This window comes from Rhamphochromis sp. 'chilingali' (assembly GCF_963969265.1).
Source record: "Rhamphochromis sp. 'chilingali' genome assembly, chromosome: 22".
Lineage (NCBI taxonomy): Eukaryota > Metazoa > Chordata > Actinopteri > Cichliformes > Cichlidae > Rhamphochromis > Rhamphochromis sp. 'chilingali'.
The window spans coordinates 31,037,871-31,059,908 of record NC_137950.1 but is presented as its reverse complement, the minus strand read 5'-3'; the positions used below and the strand labels follow the sequence as shown (position 1 = coordinate 31,059,908).

General features: G+C 47.1%; 1 protein-coding gene across 2 annotated transcripts; it reads left to right on the top strand.

Annotated features, from left to right (window-relative positions):
- Window positions 1–9,005: 9,005 nt before the first annotated feature.
- hlfb (HLF transcription factor, PAR bZIP family member b) lies at window positions 9,006–20,648 on the top strand. Of its 2 annotated transcripts, none has more exons than XM_080872430.1 (4): window positions 9,006–9,357; window positions 11,634–11,990; window positions 17,556–17,770; window positions 18,881–20,648. In XM_080872430.1, the coding sequence occupies exons 1-4, from the start codon at window positions 9,207–9,209 to the stop codon at window positions 19,094–19,096; spliced, it is 939 nt and encodes a 312-aa protein (XP_080728556.1). In that variant the 5' UTR covers window positions 9,006–9,206; the 3' UTR covers window positions 19,097–20,648. The 2 variants fall into 2 exon arrangements, with proteins under 2 accessions (XP_080728556.1, XP_080728555.1); XM_080872429.1 differs by having other exon boundaries at window positions 18,878–20,648.
- The last annotated feature ends 1,390 nt before the right edge of the window (window positions 20,649–22,038 follow it).

Sequence of the window (22,038 nt, the reverse complement as noted above, 5' to 3'; positions counted from 1 at the left end):
AAACTATATCCAGGGCTATAATGCTGGATGATAACGATGGATCTGCTGTAAGCCTCTTTCAGATGGGATTAACAGAACGAGGCGCTGGATAAAGATTCCCCACAGTCCCTGAAAATTCAGCCGTCCAACTCTGGATTTATGGGATAATTACGGAGTACAGTCTGTAATGATCTGAACATCAGAGCACAAAGATGATACTGACGCTGATCGGTTTCAGTTAATAATACGGATCCTGGAAGTAAATGGAAATAACAATGTGACTGTATTTACCTACAAATACTTCACTGTAGATGTTTTTTTGAGTTTGAGTCACTGTAAGGTTTCAGAGGAGTTACGGCATACCTGCAGAGCTCGCTGTGAAACAGGAAGTTCACATTAGTCAAACTTTAAATCTCATTTTGCTGCCAGAAGACACTTCGTAGTTTTCACTTCACAAAACAGCTCCTGTAGGAGGATTCAGTTTCAGGCGATCGATAACGCTGAACAAGCTGCTTTTTCTCTGTTTCGACAGTCACGTGACCCAGACGACATCATGGAGCCCTCCCGGGTCGAGCGGCGGCGCCCCGGAGCTGACGCCTCCACCTCAGGAGACTTCAGAGGTGGGGGAAGGGTGTGATGGAGAGGCGGTGAAGCAGAGACAGAACCCGACCGCAGAGATGAAGATGTAGGAGCCGATTCGCCATCCATCCCCGATTCCTCCATCATTACTGCAGTCATGTGACACTTATATTTATATACATTTATAGCTGTTATAAAGCAATTCAACGTGTAAATGTATGTCTGCGAGCAAACATCATTTCAGGGTTACTAACAAGAGCCCGGCGGGCTCGTCGTTGAGCTAGTGTCAACATTTAAACAGCAAGAAAGTGAAGAGACACCCTTCATGTTAGCACTGACGACGCACAGTTTCTCCATCAGAGGGCGTTCGTCGATGTTTTAAGCTGCACTGGCATATTTTCTTAAAAAGAACTCATAAATAAAGACACATAACAAATAAGATATTTGTTTCACGCGTGTTACTCGTGCAGCAGGAGTAACGACTAGCCGTTAGCTTTAATGTGCAAACTCAGAAAAGTCAGTAAAAGTCAGTAAACTATGAGCGCTATAAACTATAAAACATCTGTGTGTCCTTTAAGACATGTATTAGCAAACAGGCTAACGAGATAAAAGCTCTGCATTTCATTAATGTTGCAGGTTTTTTGCACTGGTGACTCAGAAGCATTTGCCCCACAGACCTGCATTAGAAAGCTTTGTGGTCTCTGACATGAACACAAAGACATTTAGGTTGAACTTTCACGCCCTGAGTCGTGTCTGCAGGTGTCTGTTTGTTTTACTGCCGTGTAAAACGTTCTCTGAGCCTCGGCAGCGCCTCGCTCACCATGATGGAAAAACTGAAAGCACTTTAGTTTCTGTAAAGGTTGCGTCATTCTCTCCAGAAAACATCTTCATGCATTAAAAATGGAGAATTATGAAGGTCTGAGGATTCTGGGAATGTAATTTGTCTCTATTCAGTGTGAGCGCAGTTCTTTCTTGACCACTTCAGCCCGTCTCGACTCTCCTTCATTATGTTTTAAATTGCTGCAGCGCTCCTCTGCCTCCTTTTTTTGTCCCTGCTCAGTTTCCGGCCTTTTCTCTCGTCGCGGAGAGCCTCGCCGAGCGCTCGATATGCTTTTATTCCCAGCAACAGGAAGGTTTTGTCAGTGGATGCTGAGAGCTCAGCTAATCTGAGAAGGTCGACATTCCTGCTTCTGAATTGTCCTTCAGGGTCACTGTGAAGTTTGCTGCCACAAACTTGTTCAAACTAACAGGAAGTGTTTTTCTGGCTGCAGCCGCTCGCACGGCAGCCTGAAAGGGAACATCAGAGGATCAAAACAATCGATCAGATGGAGAACAGACGGACAGAAGGCGGCTCTGCACGAGTTAAACAACAGCGGCGACTCCATACGTCAAACCAGCAGTTTTTATTCGCTCACTGCTGTCTGACAGCAACAAAAAGTTTATATGAAGTACTTAGTTTCACTCTGATAGCGACGACGTTGACCAGCTGGCTTAGCTAGGCTACATTATCAGTTTGGAATATTAAAGTGATTTAAATGAACTCTTCTGCATGACTAAAAGGATGGTGGCTGCTGAACACCAGAGTCACGTTTGGCATCACTGCAGTCGTCTTTCTTTTGGTCATGCGATAACGACAGCCTAGCTGCAGGACACCGGCCCTCGAGGCCTGGACTTCCCCTCTCCAGGTCTAAAGTAACCACCAGTCAGGTCAGGGTCCCCAATAGGTGGACCTTGGTCCAGATCTGGGTCTGGACGCGGCTCTATATGGACTCGGAGCTATAACTAGATTGTTTTTCTAGATTTTTGTTTTGCTCAGGTTCGCTCGTACACGTGTTTCTGTTGTTTCTACAATGGTCACACACTAGTGACGTGCGTTCTAACTCATCCCACATGACATCTTTTAGCCAATCAAATCATTTCCTCAGTTTCGTCTGTGAGGAGAGCGGGGGGCTCACAGCTGACGGTGTTTTCATGTACATGTAGTTAAACTACACCTTAATCTGCAGACAGCTTTTCCTAATATAAAAGAAGATTATTTCAATATGACGCTGTTATGATGAAAACCTCCGGGTCACTGTGAAAATAAATAATAAACATAGTTGAGATGTTATTGAATTGTACGTCTTTCTCTTCATGACTTCAGGTTATAGTGAATTAAAACACACGCAGGTGTTTGTTGACATTTTGTTTAAAGTTGAATTAAATTTCCACCAAAGCCGTGAGTCAAGAAGACGAGAATTCAGGCAGCCAAGAGACGGGACAACAACAAAAACGGAAGAAAAGTAACCAAGAAAAATCATCCATCATTTTTCATCAGGAGTTGGTAATAAAAAGGGAGAAACACATAAAAACAGATTTACTGTAACTTCCTGTGAAAGTGAAGACTCGTCATGTTCGTGTGGTGGGATGTGAGACAATCACAAAGCATGACTGAAACGCCGGAATGATTTCACCGCTGTGCCGTCCCACATGCTGCTTTATTATTGGACTGCGGAGCATTATGTCATCGCTGTGGATCGATACTCGCGCGCTGTCTTTCCATTTCACGCTGGACTCTATGCTTTGATTTGTCTGCAGGATAATGAGTTTAATCAGAGTGAAGACGTGATTGGGCGAGTTGTGTTTTGCATACAGATGTGTGTGTTCGTCGCCCGTGGAGTGCACGAATGTGCCGCCGTGTGAGCTGAATGGCAGTATTTATAGTGCATGCGAGGCCCGAGCCAATAATCTTCCTGCCTCGGGCTCAAGCTTCGATTCCAGCTCAGTGCAGCTCTGAATATGTGCTGCTGCTGCAAACAGTAATAATGTGAAACATGCACATAACAGTAGCTAAACACAGCCTGATGCTCGACAGCCCTGCTGCTCGGGTTCAGACTCGTTTCTGGACTCGGGCAGGTTTAGGGTCTCATCTACTTCCTGCTTCCTTCCATCAAAGTTCTCCGTCTCTGCTCCATCACATATTTCTCTTCCTCTTCTGTCTTTGTCTCAGCTTTCTTACACTGCACTCCTGAAATGGATCAGCCATTTGTTCAGTCTGTGCATCCTCCCTCTGAGGCCCGGAGCTCGCCTCCACTGCAGGCCTTGTTTGTGGCTCAGTTTTAATAGTTCTCTGTAAACAACAGCACGCTCATATAATCCTGCTGCACGGCTGAAATTCTGCTTTACATAACCAAAGCTGGCCTGAATGGAGCGCTGACCTGCTGGTACCTTGTAAGACTCATCATCACTGATGTTATTAAGCAGGCCAATCTAACTGATCTGTTTGGGCCCGGCTTTCTAATCCATGCCTGACTGAGAGGTTGATGCAATCTGTGACCTCTCAGCATCCAGGTTGAGGCTTTGCAGGTTGTGTAACGTCAAATTTGGTTGTAAACTGTTGGGACAAAAGCAAAGAGGAGACCTGCGCATGCACACGTACACTGCAGCGTAGCTGATGTGGGAACAAAACAAGGCGATCACAATTAGCAGCTCCTGGAAATCCTGGAGACAAAATCAGTACCTGACCCACCATCAAACCTGCAGTTCCTCTGACGTCCAGCGGGGGTCAATCCCCAAACGCTCACACTACAGCAGTAATAAACATGTTTACTGTATAAAGACGTGAAGTTTGCATTATTGGGGGCGTGTCCTGATTGACTGACAGGTGGATGGTGACACAGGCAGCTGTAGCGGCCATCTTCACCTGAACATTTTTAATGACTGTAGTAACAGAGCTGAAGGCTGTTATTTAGCATTAAATACCAATTTATAGATACGGTTGTGTCTGTTTGCCTCCAAGCAGGGTTTTCAGCCTATGCACACACGCTGTAATGCAGTCTCTAGAATCACAGCTGCTCTCACTTCTGTACAATCAGACTCAGAGGAGTCGCCCCCTGCTGGACACCAGAGAGCGCACAGGGTTAGCTTTGTCGAATTTTCATAAATCACTCCGTGTGGGCTCTAACACTTTGTTATGAAGGTGTTAGTGTTGATCAGTGCAGCTTTAGGCTGTTTGAAAACGCATCGTTTTCTCTCCGTTTGGCCTCCCGTCCTCACTGAGGCTGCGTTTCCCCAAGGAAAACGCAGCGTTTTGAAAACGCTCAGAAAACGAATACATCTGAAGACAGTGCTTTCCTGTCGCAGTGTGGACAGTGAAAACGGAGACTTTCTAAAACGATGACGCATGTTTGTCATGTGATGCAGTCATGTGACCAATTAAACTAAGATAGTGGAGGGTATTACACAGCAGTTGTTTTGTTTGACAGCCGTATTAAAGATTAATATAGAATAGAATAGAATAGAATAGAATAGAATAGAATAGAATAGCCTTTATTGTCATTGTACAGAGTACAACGAAATTGGAGTGGCACTCCCTTGGTGCAAGATAAATAATAAATATAAATGTAAAATATAAAAAGTACAATAAAATAATCGCAAGTACTCAAACAATAGTAAGTACGATATATACAGGATAGCAGCATTAATATAATGACAGTATGAATAGCAGCATAATATAATGACAGTGACGGTATGGAATAGGTTCAATTGTTTTTGTGCTTATTTACTACGGTGATAGCTCTGGGAAAGAAGCTATCCCTGAATCTGTTTGTCCTGGTTTTATGTGACCTGTACCGTCGGCCTGACGGTAATAGTTCAAACAGTTGGTTGCTGGGGTGAGAGTGGTCCTTGATGATATTGCCAGCTCTGCTGAGGTACCGAGAGTTTGCAGTGACCTCCAGGCTGGGCAGAGAGCAGCCAGTGATCTTCTGGGCTGTGTTGATGACCCTCTGCAGTACTGTCCTGTACATGCTCCAGAGAGCTTTTCTTCAAATTATTTAATTCTCACTCACGTTTGCAACTTTGTACTTTTGTGTTACTCGTAGCAACAACTCCACCTCATTGTTAGTCCATTTAAAAAACTCGCTGCTTTTCCTCGACATTTTGCCGGAAAGTAAATAACGCATGCGGAGAACTGGAACGTAAGCGTTTTCAGACGTTTCAATGTGGACGCACAACTAGTGTGGACGCGGAGCGTTTTCAGACGAAAACGCCGTTTTCAAATCTATCCGGGCCAGTGTGAACGTAGTCATTGGCTGTATCCCAACTCAGGGTCTGCAGCCTTAAAGGCCGCATTTTAAGGCCGATTACGTCACAGCGACGCGACGAAGGCTGTCCCAATTCGAAGGCTGCTCGAAATGCAGCCCTCAAATGCGTCCTTCATTTCCCTGAATTTTAAGGCTGTAGCAGTGCAGACTTCGTGGCCCAATATATCCCAGAATGCATAGCGCGGCGGTGGGTGTGGATAATTTTGCCGAAAAAAAACGGCAGATGAGGGGCGCCCGAAGAGTAAACTTTAAGTACTGAATATTATGTCACTTATTTATGTGCAAATGTTTAATAACGAAGAACATTAAACATTACTGTTGGCCACATGTCGGCAAAGTTATGTGACATTAGTGACGTTTGTACTAACTTGGTTTTAAAGCCTTTACTTTAAAATATACGCCGTTCAATAGCTGAGCTTAATCTCACAGAGAATGATCAAAGCTCATGTAGAAACAAACAAATGAACAAAAGATTTTCTCCTTCATTTCTGTCAAACACAGCTGTATGACACGTTTCCAGCTGTTAGTATCATGGTTGCTAGGCAACCTAGGCAGCGCGACGGAGGCTAGACCGTCCCATTTCACAAGCCTCGCACTTCCGGCCTTAGCGGTCTTTGAGTACGCGGCCCTTGAGGATCGTTAAGGCTGCGTACTTTAAGGCTGCAGACCCTGAATTGGGATACAGCCTTAATATGCAGCCTGAAGGTGTCCTCAGCAGGTGTGTTAGCGAGGCGCTCACAGGTGCAGCGTGCGTGTTAACGGGATGAGTCAGAACCGTGTTTGGCCCAGTCCCCGCTCTGAAGCAGGCGTGTCTCGCCGCTGCCCTACTTTCCTCTCAAAAAGGTCATCACAACATCCCCATCCTTTAAAAAACGCTGTTGCTAGGAGCTTTTAATGAGAGCGAGGCTGAGAGGGGTTTGTTGTTTGTTTCTGTCCACCGTCACATATGGCTGCATGTTAGATGAGCTTCACATCAGATCAGGCCTCACGAGGCTCCAAAGTCCAGGACACAAGAAATCACTTTCTGATGCTGTTCATGGTGGTCAGAGAGAAACCACAACACTGACTCCCTATGGGCACCAGCTGGCAACAGTGGGGAGGAAGAACAGTCCTTTGTCTGTGAAGGTTCTCAGTCATCCAGCTCATCGTAGTCTAAGGAGCTCGGACAGAAAAGCGTCTGGACTTCTTTAAGTTGCTTGAAGACGTTTCACCTCTCATCCGAGAAGCTTCTTCAGTTCTAAGGTCAAATGGTGGAGAGTCCCAGATATAAACCTAGTGGGAGCGTCCCCCCACAGAGGGACAAAAGGACCCCCTGATGATCCTCTAATCATCTGGGCCAAGGTGTGAAACTGTGTCTTCAAGCAACTTAAAGAAGTCCAGACGCTTTTCTTTGCAAGCTCCTTTGACGACAAGAACAGTCCTACTCTTTCGAGATGTCCCTACATGTGCCACGACTGTCCTCTTTTGCTCGTCTCATCTCTTTTTTCATCTCCTCTGAAGAAGAATCTGCTCTCCTCTTTTCCTTCCCTCCCTCCATTCTTCCTTTCTCACTTCCTTCCTTCGTTCCACCCACACCTAACCATCCACAGACAGACATGAAGCTGTGTTAAAGCTGCGTGAATAAAGTGACAGAAGGGTGTTCAGGGTTTAGGTCTGGGCTCTGAAGCTGCAGCCTGGTTGGAGCAGGGACCTGTGTGAGGGGTCTGCAGGTCTGAGCGGAGCAATCGTGTTCTTCAAACCTGAACCAATCAGTGCGGAGCCCTGAGCGACCCTGCTTCTCCAAACACCTCACCGTCACATATATCACTGAAGCTCATTACGTGTTTGCAGGTTTGAGTCCGGAGACGTTTCCCTCACTGAAACGTTTCATCTGACATTTTTAATGTCTTAAACTCTCTCTGCTTCCTCATTTCCTTCCTCCCTCCCTCATCTTGTCTCCTCCTTGGGTTGCGTTTGTTTTTCCCTGTCTGAAGCACGCCAGGTTCCACGTGACTGAGCCACAGAGGGGCGGGGAGGAGGGGGAGAAGAGCGGGACACGGCGGGCTCTCATTGGACAAAAGTAGGTCAAGCCGGCCCACTCACGTGACCCAGCATACCTCTGCAGGCTGTGTGTGTGTGTGTGTGTGTGTGTGTGTGTGTGTGTGTGTGTGTGTGTGTGTGTGTGTGTGTGTGTGTGTGTGTGTGAATTTTAAAGGAAGCAGATTTCACAAGAATAAAAAGGCCTGAATGAAGGTTTCAGAGATAAAATGTCAGCACGTCTGCAGATCACGAAGGTTTAACTGCTGAGAGCAGAGAGAAGTTTAAACTCCACGAGAGACAAAAACACTTTCAGGGTTTGGTTGTTCCTGGAAGTTTCTGGATGTTTAGTCTGCAGATCAGAAACATTAAGAGATCAACCAGACGCAGCTTGCTCAGAATGAGCGTTAATGGAAAGAAACAGACAGAAATGCTGCCCACATGAGCGCGACTCAGGGATGATACGGAACAGGAAGTAAAATGAAGCAGGAAACACTGAACAAAACAAGAACTGAACCGATAAACATCCAAGAATCAACACTGATCGCACACACACTACACACTGGAATATTCTCCCATGTTGCTTGTCTGTGTTGTATTCTGTTACGTGTGATGATATCTGTGCATTCCTGGATTATCCTTTGTGTTACACTTTTTGATGGGTTTTTTCCTCGCTACCTAGCCTGACCTGTCTCCCCAATGTGATGTTTGTGTATTGTATGTACGGTTGGCAAGGTCTGTCATCTCGGGTGTGGGCAACTGCAACTGACAAATAAAAGCTCTCTCTCATCTCATCCTCGCCATTCGGCGTCGTTGCGGGCTGCGTCCACCTGACCCGTAGCTACGATGTGAATTTCATGTGACGTGGAAGTGTTAGGAGCGGTTTGTGGTTAGGTCAGAAGTTTAAACGTAGATTTCCCGCTGAGGCATAACTCAGGCGGTCGGCTGGATGTCGCCGTGCTGTCGGCGACCGCAAAATAAGAGGAAAACTATTACATCAGCAGCATTACAGGTTTCACCTCTCTTAAACCTACAGGGCGCCTTGTAGTTCACTGAGGGTGAACTCACTGTAGGACAGTGAGCTGCTTTCAGCCTAAGTCCTCAGGTGAACCTCAGCTCCGACCACGCCCTCTTTTTTCACCTTCAGAGCAAAAACTTTCCACAGGTTTCAGAAAATCACAGAGATTTTTCACTTCACTTCCAACAGGGAAAACACTCTCACCATGAAGCTGTCGCTGCGCAGGAAGCATGCGCAGTACGCTCAGCAAAGGTGTGTGTGTGAGAGAGAGAGAGAGCGGGGCGGGGTTATGGCTCCAGCTCTGACGTCAGCAGTCCTCCGTTCTCACACATGGACTCGGTGCTCGGTCCGCAGCCCGGTCAGGCACCGCCGCACGCGCACGCAGCAGGTCGTGTGTGCTGAGAGCAGCAACTTTTATTCTGAAAGGATTCCTTTCCGCGTGGACGTGAGGCCACAACGCGAGGACAGCGCTCACCTTACCGTGTCACACCTGCGGCTCTGCTCGGCTCGTTTCCCAGACTGAAGTCCCGATGCAAGGAGGCGTGATGGAGAAGATTTCCCGACACCCCGGCCCGCTCACCCCGCTCACCCCGCTCAGCTCGGGCTTCCTGCCCATGGCCACGCACGGAGTGCTCAAGTCGCTGCTGGAGAACCCAGTGAAGCTGCCGCTGCAGCACGAAGGTGAAGTGTGTGTGTGTGTGTGTGTGTGTGTGTGTGTGTGTGTGTGTGTGTGTGTGTGTGTGTGTGTGTGTGTGTGTGTGTCACATTTAAACTGTGCGTCAGCAGCAAAGTTTCCACAGCAGGAGAAGAAAGAAGAGTCCGTGTCTGCCGAGGTCACACGCGCACCGTGACAAACAAGCACCTGCAAACACACCTCTGCCTGTGTGTGGGGCAATAATTTAGTTTGAGGTGTGTGTCAGACTCGCTTCTCACGCAGAGCAGTTCGCAAACACGGAGGTCACAAGTGCAAATTCCCCGCGAGGAACCGGGGACGATTCTGCCAACCAGACTCTGTGTCATTTTTGGAGGATTTCAGGAAAGCGGCCCCGTGCTGCGCCCAGCTGTGAACTTCTGTTTTTCATGTTGCACAACAAGCGTCTGAATGTTACCCGGCTCGGGCTGATCGTTCATAATTCAAAGAGTGATCGGAAAATATCGATATTCTCCTTCAGATGCTTCTTTTCTGCAGCCAGCTGCCCGAAAGTCAAATATGTGAACGCGCCGTGAGACACGTCTCCTGTCACTGCACACAGGTCCTGTTCCTCTGGCCTGTACGTGATGTTTATAACATGTTTATGAGTTTGTATCGTCAGGTGTAGACGTGAGCTCCGATCAGTGATCATTGTCCTTTAATCGACGTCATGACCTCCAGATTTACCTGACACTTTTGATTCCGATTAGAATCCATGTTGGAAGCGTCCTTTAATATAAAGACACAGAAGAAAATATTCCAGAGCTCAGTTTTCTTGTTTCTTCACATCTCAGATGTTTTATTAAGTTATTACTGAAGCTCAGGTAATGAGTCACCTATGTGTGCTCGTCCTGATGGACTCTGTTGGGCTTTGTGTGTGTCCGTGATTGGACTTTATCCACCCTCTCGGTTAATAACAAGGACTTTATTGAGAGCGTCGTGCAGCTGCTGGTTCAGGCCGCCAGAGTTCGGAGTATTTGGGGGTTTGAGGCTGCCGTCTCGCCCGTGTTTGGTTTCTTGTGGTCACGCTGAACCATCCTGACCTTGGCGGTCTGAGCCTGCTAAACAAGTTTTTGCTCTGGAGACGTGTCAGGCTGCGAGGGCGATGAAGTAAGTACAGCTTCCCCGTCATTATATCTGCATCACCTTTTCCTGTTTGGAGGTTTTTTAAATGATGACCTGAAACACCATGAACGATGACTCAGATTTCTACTTTTTGTTGAAGTTCACATGAAAAAAAGTTTAGCTTTAGTTTTTCAAGCTCTCAGAGGTCTTTGAGGGATGTTTGGGTAAATCTCAGGTGTTCATGCCAGAGCTGTGCAGTCATTTTGCTTCAGTTTATCCCCTCGAAACACTTTCTTTGTTCAGATGCCTAAAAACACGTAATCGTTTTTCCATGTTGTGTTATGCTGAGTTAACCTGATGCACAGTTAGCGGTAACTCTCACTTGTGACTTCAGTGAGTGCAACTTTAGTAAAATTGGTTCCACACCAGCCTCTGAAGAGCAGGGTGCTGATGCCAGGGTGGTGGACGGGTCAACAAAGCTCTGTGATATTTGATAACGACTTCCTTGTAATCAGACAAAGCAGTTCTTATGTTCAAACCTGACCAAACCTTCACCATCGTTTGTGGTAAATAAGACGAGAGTCATGTTAGCAGCAGGAAAACATCCTGAAGCGGGAGATTAGAAAACGTTCAGGTACAATCTGCTGCGGTCGAGCTGAAAGAAGAGTCAGAGTTCAGCTTCCTGTCATAGCAAACATCCTAAAATGAATTCAGATGTGTTTGACGGTTCTCAGTCATTTCATCAATACCAGAAAGCTTTAAAGGTGGAACACCAAGCAGCAGCTACCAGCTCACAGAGATTAACCCAAAATATCTTTTTATAGCTCCAGAGACCACCTTCACAGAGTGACTAATGCTGAGAGCAGCAGTTGCTCTTCGTATTTATAGCCTCGATCTGCTCCTCGTTTCTTTGTATTTCACAGAATATGAGGAGCAGGTTTACTGAAATACAGCACTGAAGCACAGTTTGTTGAACATTAGAAAGCTTGAGCACATTTATCCTTCAGTCTCTGAGCAGCTCTCTGTCATCTCTGTGAGGATCTCCAGGTTCTCCTTTGGATCTTCTTCTGAGCAGTCGTCTGTGAGATGATCCCACAGTTCTCTCCTGGTGCTTTTTTTTAGTGCAGACCTTTGCTCTGTACCGTAAACCTCTAAAAGTTGGTCACTGTCACTGATTCACTCTCTCCATGTTCTTGTGCAGCTTTCAGCAAAGAGCACGAGAAGGAGAAAAACCTAGAAGAAGAGCGCAGCGCCCCCCAGTCGGCCTTCCTGGGCCCCACGCTGTGGGACAAAACCCTCCCCTACGATGGAGACACCTTTCAGCTGGAGTACATGGACCTGGAGGAGTTTCTGTCTGAGAACGGGATCCCCTCCAGCCCCTCCCATCACCACCACGACCACCACCCACCACACGCTCCACCACGCCAGCCGCCAATCATGACACCAGCCCCTCCCACGCCAGCACCCTCAGTGATTGACCTTAGCAACCACGCCTCCGCCTCTGTGCACACGACTGTCGTCTCCCCGAACTGCCTGCACGGCAGCCCGGCAGCAGCAGGTAACACCAGCACACCTGGTTTCATTAACTTTATGACTTTGTTTTTAACACATGCAGCTGTTCAAATGAATCACTGTGGTTATTACCAGAGTATTACCTGGTGCAGGTACAGCACAGTGTCATCAGCATAGCAGTGAATTATGGGAATTTAAACCAGGAATAATGCAGAGCCCAGTATGGATCCTTGAAGCACTCTAAAAAAGATATATTTATATATATATTGTGGATATGCAGCCGGGGATGAATAAAGTATCTGTCTGGAGGATAATAAACTGTTTACAAAGACTGAAGAACCATCATGAGGTAAGAACCAGGCCAGTGCTGACGAATCACAGCAGCACATTTACACTCTTCAGATGATCCTCTTATATAAAAGTTTCATCAGCATTAAAGTGCAGTTTCTGGATGTTTTTAGAAGTTTGACCAAGATATGAGATAAGAGATAGTTACCAATCCTGTGACGCCTCTTTGAAGAAGGTCACTAGAAATATCACAGAGAGGAGGAACATCAACACGTAGAAGTGACCACATGATCCTGAACAGGCTGAGATGGTGAAAACAGTCAAACTCAGAGGTGCTTCCTCCCTCAGCAGCAGAACAAAGACCCACCGTCACTGAGCCGCTCCGTCTCCGTCTCGCACTGAAAACAAATCAGAGGCGTTTGTCCCTTTGAGACGGCAGACGCCCTCGACCGTGGGGCGGGGTCGCTGTTTGTTGAGGAAATGAAATGAATGAGCTTAAAGTAGACCAGCTCGTGCTGGTGATGCTCTCTTCTTCTTCTTCTTTGATTTTGGAACTAAAACATCTTACAACCCTTTAAAGTCATTTAAAATGATTGAAAATCCTCCAGTGGATGTTTTGTGTGCTCCGCTCGGGCCAGAGAACGTCACGTGACGCTGAGCGTAAAAGTTGGATTACAATCTGAAGCTTGTGGAGGAGAAACATCGCTGACATTTAGGCCGAGCTGAGATTTGCATGAAAAAAACTTTGTAAGAATAAAGTTCCCAGATTCAAAACATAAATGTTGTTTGTTTGAGGTTTTAACCAAAGAACCCATCAGCGTCGAGCTTTGGATGCTTTGAAAGCACAAAAACTCTCCCAGCAGCATCAACATTACTGAGTTTGATTAGAACTGCAGCTCAATGAAAACAAACCTGTGTGTGCGTGTGTGTGTGTATGTGTGTGTGCATGTGTGTGTGTGTGTGTGTGTGCATGTGTGTGTGCATGTGTGCGTGTGCATGTGTGTGTGCATGTGTGTGTGCATGTGTGTGTGTATGTGTGTGTGCATGTGTGTGTGCAAGTGTGTGTGTATGTGTGTGTGCATGTGTGTGTGCAAGTGTGTGTGTGCATGTGTGTGTGTATGTGTGTGTGCATGTGTGTGTGCATGTGTGCATGTGTGTGTGTGTGCATGTGTGTGTGTGTGTGTGTGTGTGTGTGTGTGTGTGTGTGTGTGTGCATGTGTGTGTGTGTGTGTGTGTGCAAGTGTGTGTGTGCATGTGTGTGTGTGTGCGTGTGTGAGGATTATTAGTGGATGTGAATGTAAGCACATGTTTGGAAGTGGGAGTCGCCCAGCCTGCTTCTGCTGCTGGGAACAGTATGTACTTGAACCAGTGATCTCATTTCATGTCCACCACACACACACACACTCGTGCACACACACACACACACACACTCGCGCACACAGACACGCGGGGTCACATGTCTGTGCTGTCAGAGGCGCTTGTTTTCTTGAAGAGGAAGTCTGACCTCGCGGCATGAATCTAACACTTCTGAGTTTTCCTCGTGAGCGAATTCTCTCACTTGGGAGGTCACATGTGACCTCTCGACCAAAAACACCTGAGCTCTTCTCACCTTTGCACAGCCGCCCACCTGATGAGCCGACTCTGCCTTGGCGATGAGGACGGTCTGCGGTTTGCTGTGTTTTTCTCTGTGGTGAAAGGCAGAATTGATGAGGAGGTATCAGGAGCAAAGGAGACGAGAACAGCGTGGAAATGACAAACACGTGACCCGCCGGCGCCCGCACGGTTCAAGTTTCCGCTCAAATGGTAAATGAAGACTTGGAAGTTTGAGACTGTTCACGCCAAAACACGCCAGCATAAACAGCTGGCAGCGCTGATGACGCCGGCTCGTAAGGTTTCACTCTTTCTTGCACCCCGCAGCTTCTCCTCGGCCGGCGCTAATCTGGGGCTCTGTCTCAAAATAGCAGCGTAATCTGTGGCATAATCTGGCATATTTGTATTCCCGCTTGGCCTGGTGACTGTGCAGCAGATAAGGAAGCAGGAACCAGCAGGGTCACGCAGGGTTCAGTGGAAAACAAACAGGGAGGAGGAGGAGCAGTGCAAACATCCTCATCCTGCCCGTCGGGTGGAGTCGCCTCAAAGCTTTGACCTGCAGCTGCTGCCGAGCATTTCAGAAATCATCCGAGAACTTTCAGTTTCACTAAAACCCCCCAGCCTTCGTCTGCCGTCCAGACAAACATGTTTTAGCTTTTAGAGAAGGTCAAAGGACAAAAGAAGCCAAAAAGCAGAAAGTGTACCTGAGCAAGTGCAGTTCAGGTGAAGCTAACAGCTACAGCCACCTGTGTCACCATCCACCTGTCAGTCAAAGAGGCCACGCCCCCAATAATGCAAACTTTATAGGTGACCAAACAGTTCATGTATCTGACTGTAAATGTGTTTGTTATGACACCAACTCGCTGCTGCCTCTGCTGGATGTCAGAGGAAGTGCAGGTTTGGTTGTCCTGTTATGACGGCGGGTGAAAGGCGGCGGCCTCGGAGTAAATTGAGCCCATCCATGTGATGCGTTAATCAAACTGTCTAGAGAGTGGCTACGGAGGCTCGCGCACGTGTCAGCGCGTCCTGTCAGCGTCACCTTTGAGGCAGTGAGCCCCCCCCATCTGCAGCAGCTGCTCTTTGGGGCTGTTTGGCTGATCGCTGGAGCTGCTGCTCGCTTTCAATTTAATCAGAGCGATGCGAGCAAGCGCACGTACACCGTCTGATGAGGATCATCCAAGCGCCGGCTTCATTTCTGTAAGTGCCCCACCCCCGTCAGGGCAGGTAAAGAAGCACGGAGGGCTGCACGTGGTCTGAGCCAGGTGAGACCCTCCACAGGGTCAACAGGTCCAGCTTGAAACAGGTTAAATGTGGAGGATCAGAGCATCGGATAAGTCCAGGTTTCTATCTGGCTCTGCTCGTTACACACACACACACTCACACTCACACACACTCTCACACACACACACACTCTCTGACCAGCTGGAGAGGAAAAACAAACAGCCTCTTCCAAGAAGTGCTGCTGAGGCAGGTGGGTTGCCGGTGGGGGGTGTTGGACCTTCACTCGTTGAGGGTTGAGGCGCCGCCACCGCTTCATTAATCAAACCGTCAGATCTTCAGAAAATGGCGGCTCAGTGTTGGCGGCTGTTGCACGAGCACGCCGGGCGTCTTCTTGATCCCGAGCTGAGAGGTTCTCTCTGTTTAACAGAAGTTTGTTAGCAGCAGCAAAAAATACCAAGAAAAGATGAAAGGCTGTGTGACAGATCCACAGTGGGTTTGTCTGAGGCGTGGAGTTATATTGAGAGGTTAAGTTTCATATTAAAACACTGAAGCTAAACATTCAGTAACAGACAGCTGAGGTCCTGATCCTGTTTGTTTCTGTTGCCCTCAGATCAGCTCTTAAAACCACAAACTCAGAATAAAAAGTTCTTAATTTAACCGGATTTAATCTGAGTTTACGTTGGAAAAAGTAAAACAGTTTTAATCACAGCTTCTGTAATCTCTCTTTTTAAAATCCAAACCTTTTTACATGTAGATATATTTTAAAGCTTTCTGTGGCATAAATAGGCTTCCGTACCGACAGGTGATAACATTATTATTTTTCTTCACCTGTGAGTAAGACGGAGCTTTTGTTATCGTGCTAATGAAGCTGAGCAGGATTTCAGGTGCGGCTCTGTTGAGGCTGACAGTTTTCCTGATGAAGCTGTGGAAAAGGAAGAAAAGGAAACTGAAGGAGCTTCAACCTGCTGAACATTTTTATCACAACAACAGAAACGTCGGATAAAAGAAGAAGAACTGTAACTGAGGAGGCTGAAACTTTGTCGTGTGCAGAGAAGACGTGATCGCTCTGAGCTCTTCCTCCATCCTCTGCACTCATCTCCTCATCAAAGGGAGCTCGCTGTTATGTATTCTCATTTTTTCCTATTTTCACCGGGTTAATGTGCCCACTTTTCCCGGCTCCTCTGCTCGCCCACAGAGCGCGGAGCAGACAGCGAGGCGATTATCAGATCACGGCTGAGCATCAGAGACTGAAATGCATCAGCACTCACCACCAAACACATCGAGCCCCATTTTTATGGTGAAATATTTCCTGCCTATCGCTGCAGCATACTTGCTCTCTGGCGGTTTGTCCCCACCTGGTGGCCACAGCTCGACACTGCAGCTCAGAATCCTGGACACAGACATAAACACACGTTTATGAGTTCTCTCTCTGTTCTATAGTAAAGAGTAGCTACAGCTGCATCTTCATATTTCACTTGCTCTGTTTTACCTGCAGCCGTCGGCTTTAGGCCCCGCCCACATCAGATAAGAAAGCAGTGAGTTATATTCAGAACCTTTGCCTCTGGTTATCTGCAGTCACATGACTCCTAACAGGAAGTGAAGCTGTTACACTTCACCACACTCGAGCAGGAGCTGTTTGTCACTGTGACTCTTCTTACAGGTTTCATAAATGGAGTCAATGTGTCATCTCCTCAGGACCAGTTTGAACCCAGTGAGTCTGATCAGCCCAGTCAGTTACACCAGCACCACAGACTTCATTAGTTATTGGGGGTCATGGGTGACACAGTGTGACTGAGGAACTGAACATGAAGCAGCATCATCTAATTCAGCGGTCTCCAACCTTTTTTGCGCCACGGACCGGTTTATGCCCGACAATATTTTCACGGACCGGCCTTTAAGGTGTCGCGGATAAATACAACAAAATAAAACCAGTACCGGTACCAAAAAAAGAAGATTTATTCATACAGGGTGGCTGTAGCTCAGGTGGTAGAGCAGGTCATCTACTGATCGGAAGGTTGGTGGTTCGATTCCCGGCTTCCCCTAGTCTGCATGCCAAATATCCTTGGGCAAGATACTAACCCGAAATTGCTCTCCGATGCATCCATCGGAGTATGAATGTGTGTGAATGTCAGCTGTGCTGGTGTGAATGGGTGAATGCACAAGTTGTGTAAAGCGCTTTGAGTGCTCAGAAGAGTGGAAAAGCGCTATATAAGAACTAGTCCATTTACCATAACACACGTGAAAAGACCCAGGAAAACCGAGTTAACGATAACAAAATAACGCTGAAAACCGATAAAAACCCTGAAAACCATACATTTCACACCCGAGCCTCAACTCTCGCGGCCCGGTACCAAACGACTCACGGACCGGCCCGGGGGTTGGGGACCGCTGATCTAATTCTTAGATTCTTTCACAGGTCAAACGAGAGTCAAACTGTCTGCTCGTGTCTCCCTCTGTGTTACTCGTTAGTCACATGACCCCCAGTCTGAACCGTCCTCTGTTTCTCTTTCAGGCCTCTCAAACTCCAGAAACACCTCCAGCCCCATCGACCCAGACTCCATCCAGGTCCCCGTCAGCTTTGAGCCCGACCCAGCTGACCTGGCTCTGTCCAGCGTCCCGGGTCAGGAGATCTTCGACCCGCGCAAGCGCAAGTTCTCGGTCGAGGAGCTGAAACCGCAGCCGATGATCAAGAAGGCTCGAAAGGTCTTCATCCCGGACGAAATGAAGGTAACTTGGAGTTGGTTCTATCCCGATGAGCGGCTCAGATTTCGCTGTAATTCCCAGTCTGACCTGAGGGTGGCGGTGTTCAGAGAGGGTTAGAGAATAATAAGCAGCAGAAGTTCAGCGTGAATGAAAAGGTTTTATCGTCAGAACGCTTCAGTTTGACTGAGTTATATGATTATGTGGAATCGGTTACATGAGACGAAGCGCCTCAGGTCAGAGTTCAGATGTTTGAGTGAAGCAGCAGAGGCACTCGTCCTCGGGTTCTCCTGGATGTGATGTGAATGCCTGCAGGCCGGCAGATCCATTAGGGCTGATTAGTCGGCGCGGCTTAAAGCTGCACAGCATGCTGGGACAGAACGAGCTGGCTTCTTGCTCTCCTATTGGCTGGCAGAGGTCTCGGGGTTAAGAGGCTTATGTTAGTGTGAATGAGGGAGCGGAGACGTTGCTGTGAGGTCGGGCTCAGAGGATTTGGCTTTTAATTTGTTCAAATGAAACACGGCTCTGTGTGCGAGCGCAGGAGGAAACGTGCGCGGCGTTTAGTCATCCACACTCGGTCCTTCAAACAGAGACAAGGACTCAGATAAGCACACCAAACTCACCGTTTACGCTTCCTCCTGCTTTGTGTGCTCACGACCTTTGAGGCGTTCACGTGGTCACGATCAGAAATATCAGAGTCAGAGAGGCTGAGATGGCTTGCACATGTGCAGAGGAGGGAGGGCGGCTGTGCTGGATGAAGGATGCTGAACGTGGAGCTCAGAGAGGATTCATGGATGCAGGATTAGAGTGAGATGGAGGCAGGTCATTACAGTTTACCACCTTGTTTGATATGAAGAATTTTAGGGGTTTTTATTTCTTGTGAGTTTCTGCGACAACGACTTTATACAGCAAAGTAAACCCTGACAATCTGATGGCCCCGTATGAGCGAGTACTCGGCGACAGTGGGAAGGAAAAACTCCCTTTTAACAGGAAGAAACCTCCAGTAGCACCAGACCCAGGGAGGGGCGGCGGTGGGGGTGAGGGGAGGTTCAGGGAGGCAAAATTTGAACGTGCTAAAAAGCTGATTATTATTTTCTCTGAAGTAATCCTTCCTGTTTTCCACTGTTCTTCGAGCAGGATGACAAATACTGGGCCCGGCGCAGGAAGAACAATTTAGCTGCTAAGCGCTCCCGGGACGCCCGACGCCTCAAGGAAAACCAGATCGCCATCCGGGCCAGCTTCCTGGAGAAGGAGAACTCTGCTCTGAGGCAGGAAGTGGCCGACCTGCGGAAAGAGCTCGGACGCACCAAGAATATCCTCGCCAAGTACGAGGCCCAGCACGGGCCGCTGTGAGGGCGCGGGACACACACATGTACAGAGTTCACACACACACCGCCAGCCAGCTCGTCTCACGGCTCCGAAGGGCTCGACTCACGGCAGGTTAGTCTGTGGACCAATCAGATCAGAAACACGTAGGACACGCCTCCTCTCTGATTTTGATTCTGCCTCAAAACGTTCAGTTTTAAAACGCGTTCGCTGGGGACTACTTTCAGTGGCGGATGAATCCACACTGGTGCTGTAAAATGACACACGATGCAACATATTTATAGTTTTGTTTTTTTCCCGTGCGCTGGCTTCACATGACTTCCTGTTTGAGTCGAGCCCGTTACTCAGAACTCTTACACACACACACCTGTCGGGGCGTGTCTTCAGCCCTGTGAACTCTTCTCATGGACTCCACTAACACTCACTTGACCTCTGACCCCTGCTCTCCCAGTGTCTGGCAGCTCCTCCCCCTGCAGGTGTGAACACACCTGTAAATGAATGTGTACCGCCTCCTGCCTCTTAGCTCCTGCTCTCTGTTAATTTTTCTGTCGGGCCCTCAGCACTGTTTCACATTCACACTAACTTTAACCTGACTTCTCTTTTTTAAACAAGTGCCCAAAATGCCAAAAGTTTTATAGCAGGAAATGTTTTTATATTTGTGAGGATAATCAGAGGTAAGCGTCTTCAGGGAGTTCAGACACGGTTGGGCGCGGTTTTGGAGCCCCCTAGCGGGTGAGGGGAGCTCAGCAGCCAGTCCGGTCACTTAAAGGGTCTGGCTGCATGTTTTGACCTTTGACCTTCACTTTAGCATGTTCATGTTTGTGTTCAATAGGAAAGCTGCTTCAGGTTTCTCTGAGCGCTCCGCCAATGAAAAACAAGCAAGATTAAAGAGATAAAATGCACTTAAATTTATCTTAAAACAATAAAAAACAAATTAAGAACAAACTTTAAGAAAATGGTTCAAATGAGAAGAAACTTTAAAGCGGTAAAAACTAACCTGAAATCAGAGTGCTCCTTGCTGTGCCGATCGAGACGTTCTTCATCGCCACAGTCTTCACATCCTGGTTCAGTAAATGTTTGGAAAGGTTGATTCCATAAAAAGGAGATATCTTTTCTGGCGGCAGCATCATCTTCGTCTCTTCTCTTTCTGTTTCTTCAAATAAGATCTAATCCGGCGTGTTTCCAGGGTTCGCCTCGCACTCTTGCTTATTTCGGGTAAATGTAGGAAGATGGAGGTGAGCGTGGGGGTTTCTGCAGCGACTGTCCTGCTTCTCATCTTCACGACTTTACCATCACCTTTTTTGTGCACGAATGAAGCCGCGTTGAAGTTACGTGTTCAAACCAAGCCGTGCTGACAGCTGATTAATGCTCAGCTGTCATGTTTTTGTCTTTCTGTGAAAGTTTGAATTTGTTTTAGAGCAAATTTAAAAATGAAATTATTTAGCACACCTGCTGTCGGTCAGAGCTTTACTCTTCAGGTACTTTATCGTTAAACAACTCCCTCTTCTGCTCGTTTCCACCTCCGATATTTTTATTCTTGGAGCTTTAATAATCTTTAAACATGTTCAGTTCAGAGAGAGAGGAGCTGAGAACTAGATCCAGTTTCAGCTCCTCTCTCTTTAAAAGCCTCCTCTCTTCTGATTGGCCAGCTGCTGGAAGCCTGCTGACGCCTGCTGTGGCAGTTTTCAAACATAAGACTGATCGTATGGATTTAATGTCAACGTGTATTAAGGTAATTAATTGAAACTTTACCACGTTTGATAAGCGTTACAGCGGCAGCCAATCGAAAGAACCCTGCCTAGAATGGGCGGGGCTAAGGTGGCTTGTTATGAACAGATCTGGTACAAGATAAGTAAAGATTATTTTGAAGTGTAAATCATGCAAAGCTGCTCTAGCAGGAAGTGAGCGGAAGAGTCCAAACAGTTTCTTGACTTCTGATTGGTTGTTTTTCTTGTTCCTGTTTTAAAATAAGAAAAAAAAAGAAAAAGAAAAGGTGATTATAAATAAACATCCCGATAAGCTGAGACGCGGTACGAGTTTCTCTGACTCTTCTTCGCCGTGTTTTTGGAAACTCGCTCCGTTTGAGTGCAATAGACGTCAGGCGTGAACTTTGACTTTTGTTTCCCACGTAGCTCAGCGACGCCCCCCGGTGGCCGAGTGAGACATGAATGTATATTTGGGTGCGTGGTGTCGTCTTATACTGTGGGTTCACTTCAGTACTCTTTACTACAGACCAAAAGACTACAGTGTATACAGGATATATTGATACACATGACAGGGTTTAATGTTTATACAGAGTTATTCTTCTTGTTTTGTACAGTCTGTTTTCCTACGTAGATATTTCCCGTGTATTTTGGAAATCCTTTCATAAATCTGAAGCGTATGTATATCACACATATATATTATTACAGTGGCGTGCCCGGCCGGGGCATGCGATGCATGGGCATTAACCTACCAGCTTCATTTTGCGTCTCACCCTGTTCTCCCCCACCCTCAGCACACCTGGGCAGGTCCCTTTAGTTTCATGACTGTGTTTGGCCCAGAGGAATGTAACCCCCCCCCAACATGAAGCCCTCTTTTCTTTTCTTTTTTTTTGTATTCTGCCTTTTTATCGTTTGCTGTGGTTTCTCTTTCTGCCTCCTCCTGTTTGACTCTCTGTTCACAGAAACCTTTTCTGTCCTTGCTTCTGTTTCTCATGATCAAAATAATAAATACAAGTTTAAATACCATCCATGTTGAGCTTCTTTTGTCCCCGTCTGTAGTGACAGGTGCAGAAACCAGATGAACGGGCGAGTTGATCGGGTCCGGTTTATATCCTGACATCTTTGTCATCTCTCTGTGCTGCTCTCTGCCTCGGTCTCTTTCAAAATAAAAGCTAAAGCGAATCCTTAAAAAGGACAGTCAATAAACATAAATAAAAAAAATGAACAAATAAGAGTTTAGCAAACATAAAAGGGAAGGGAGAAGTA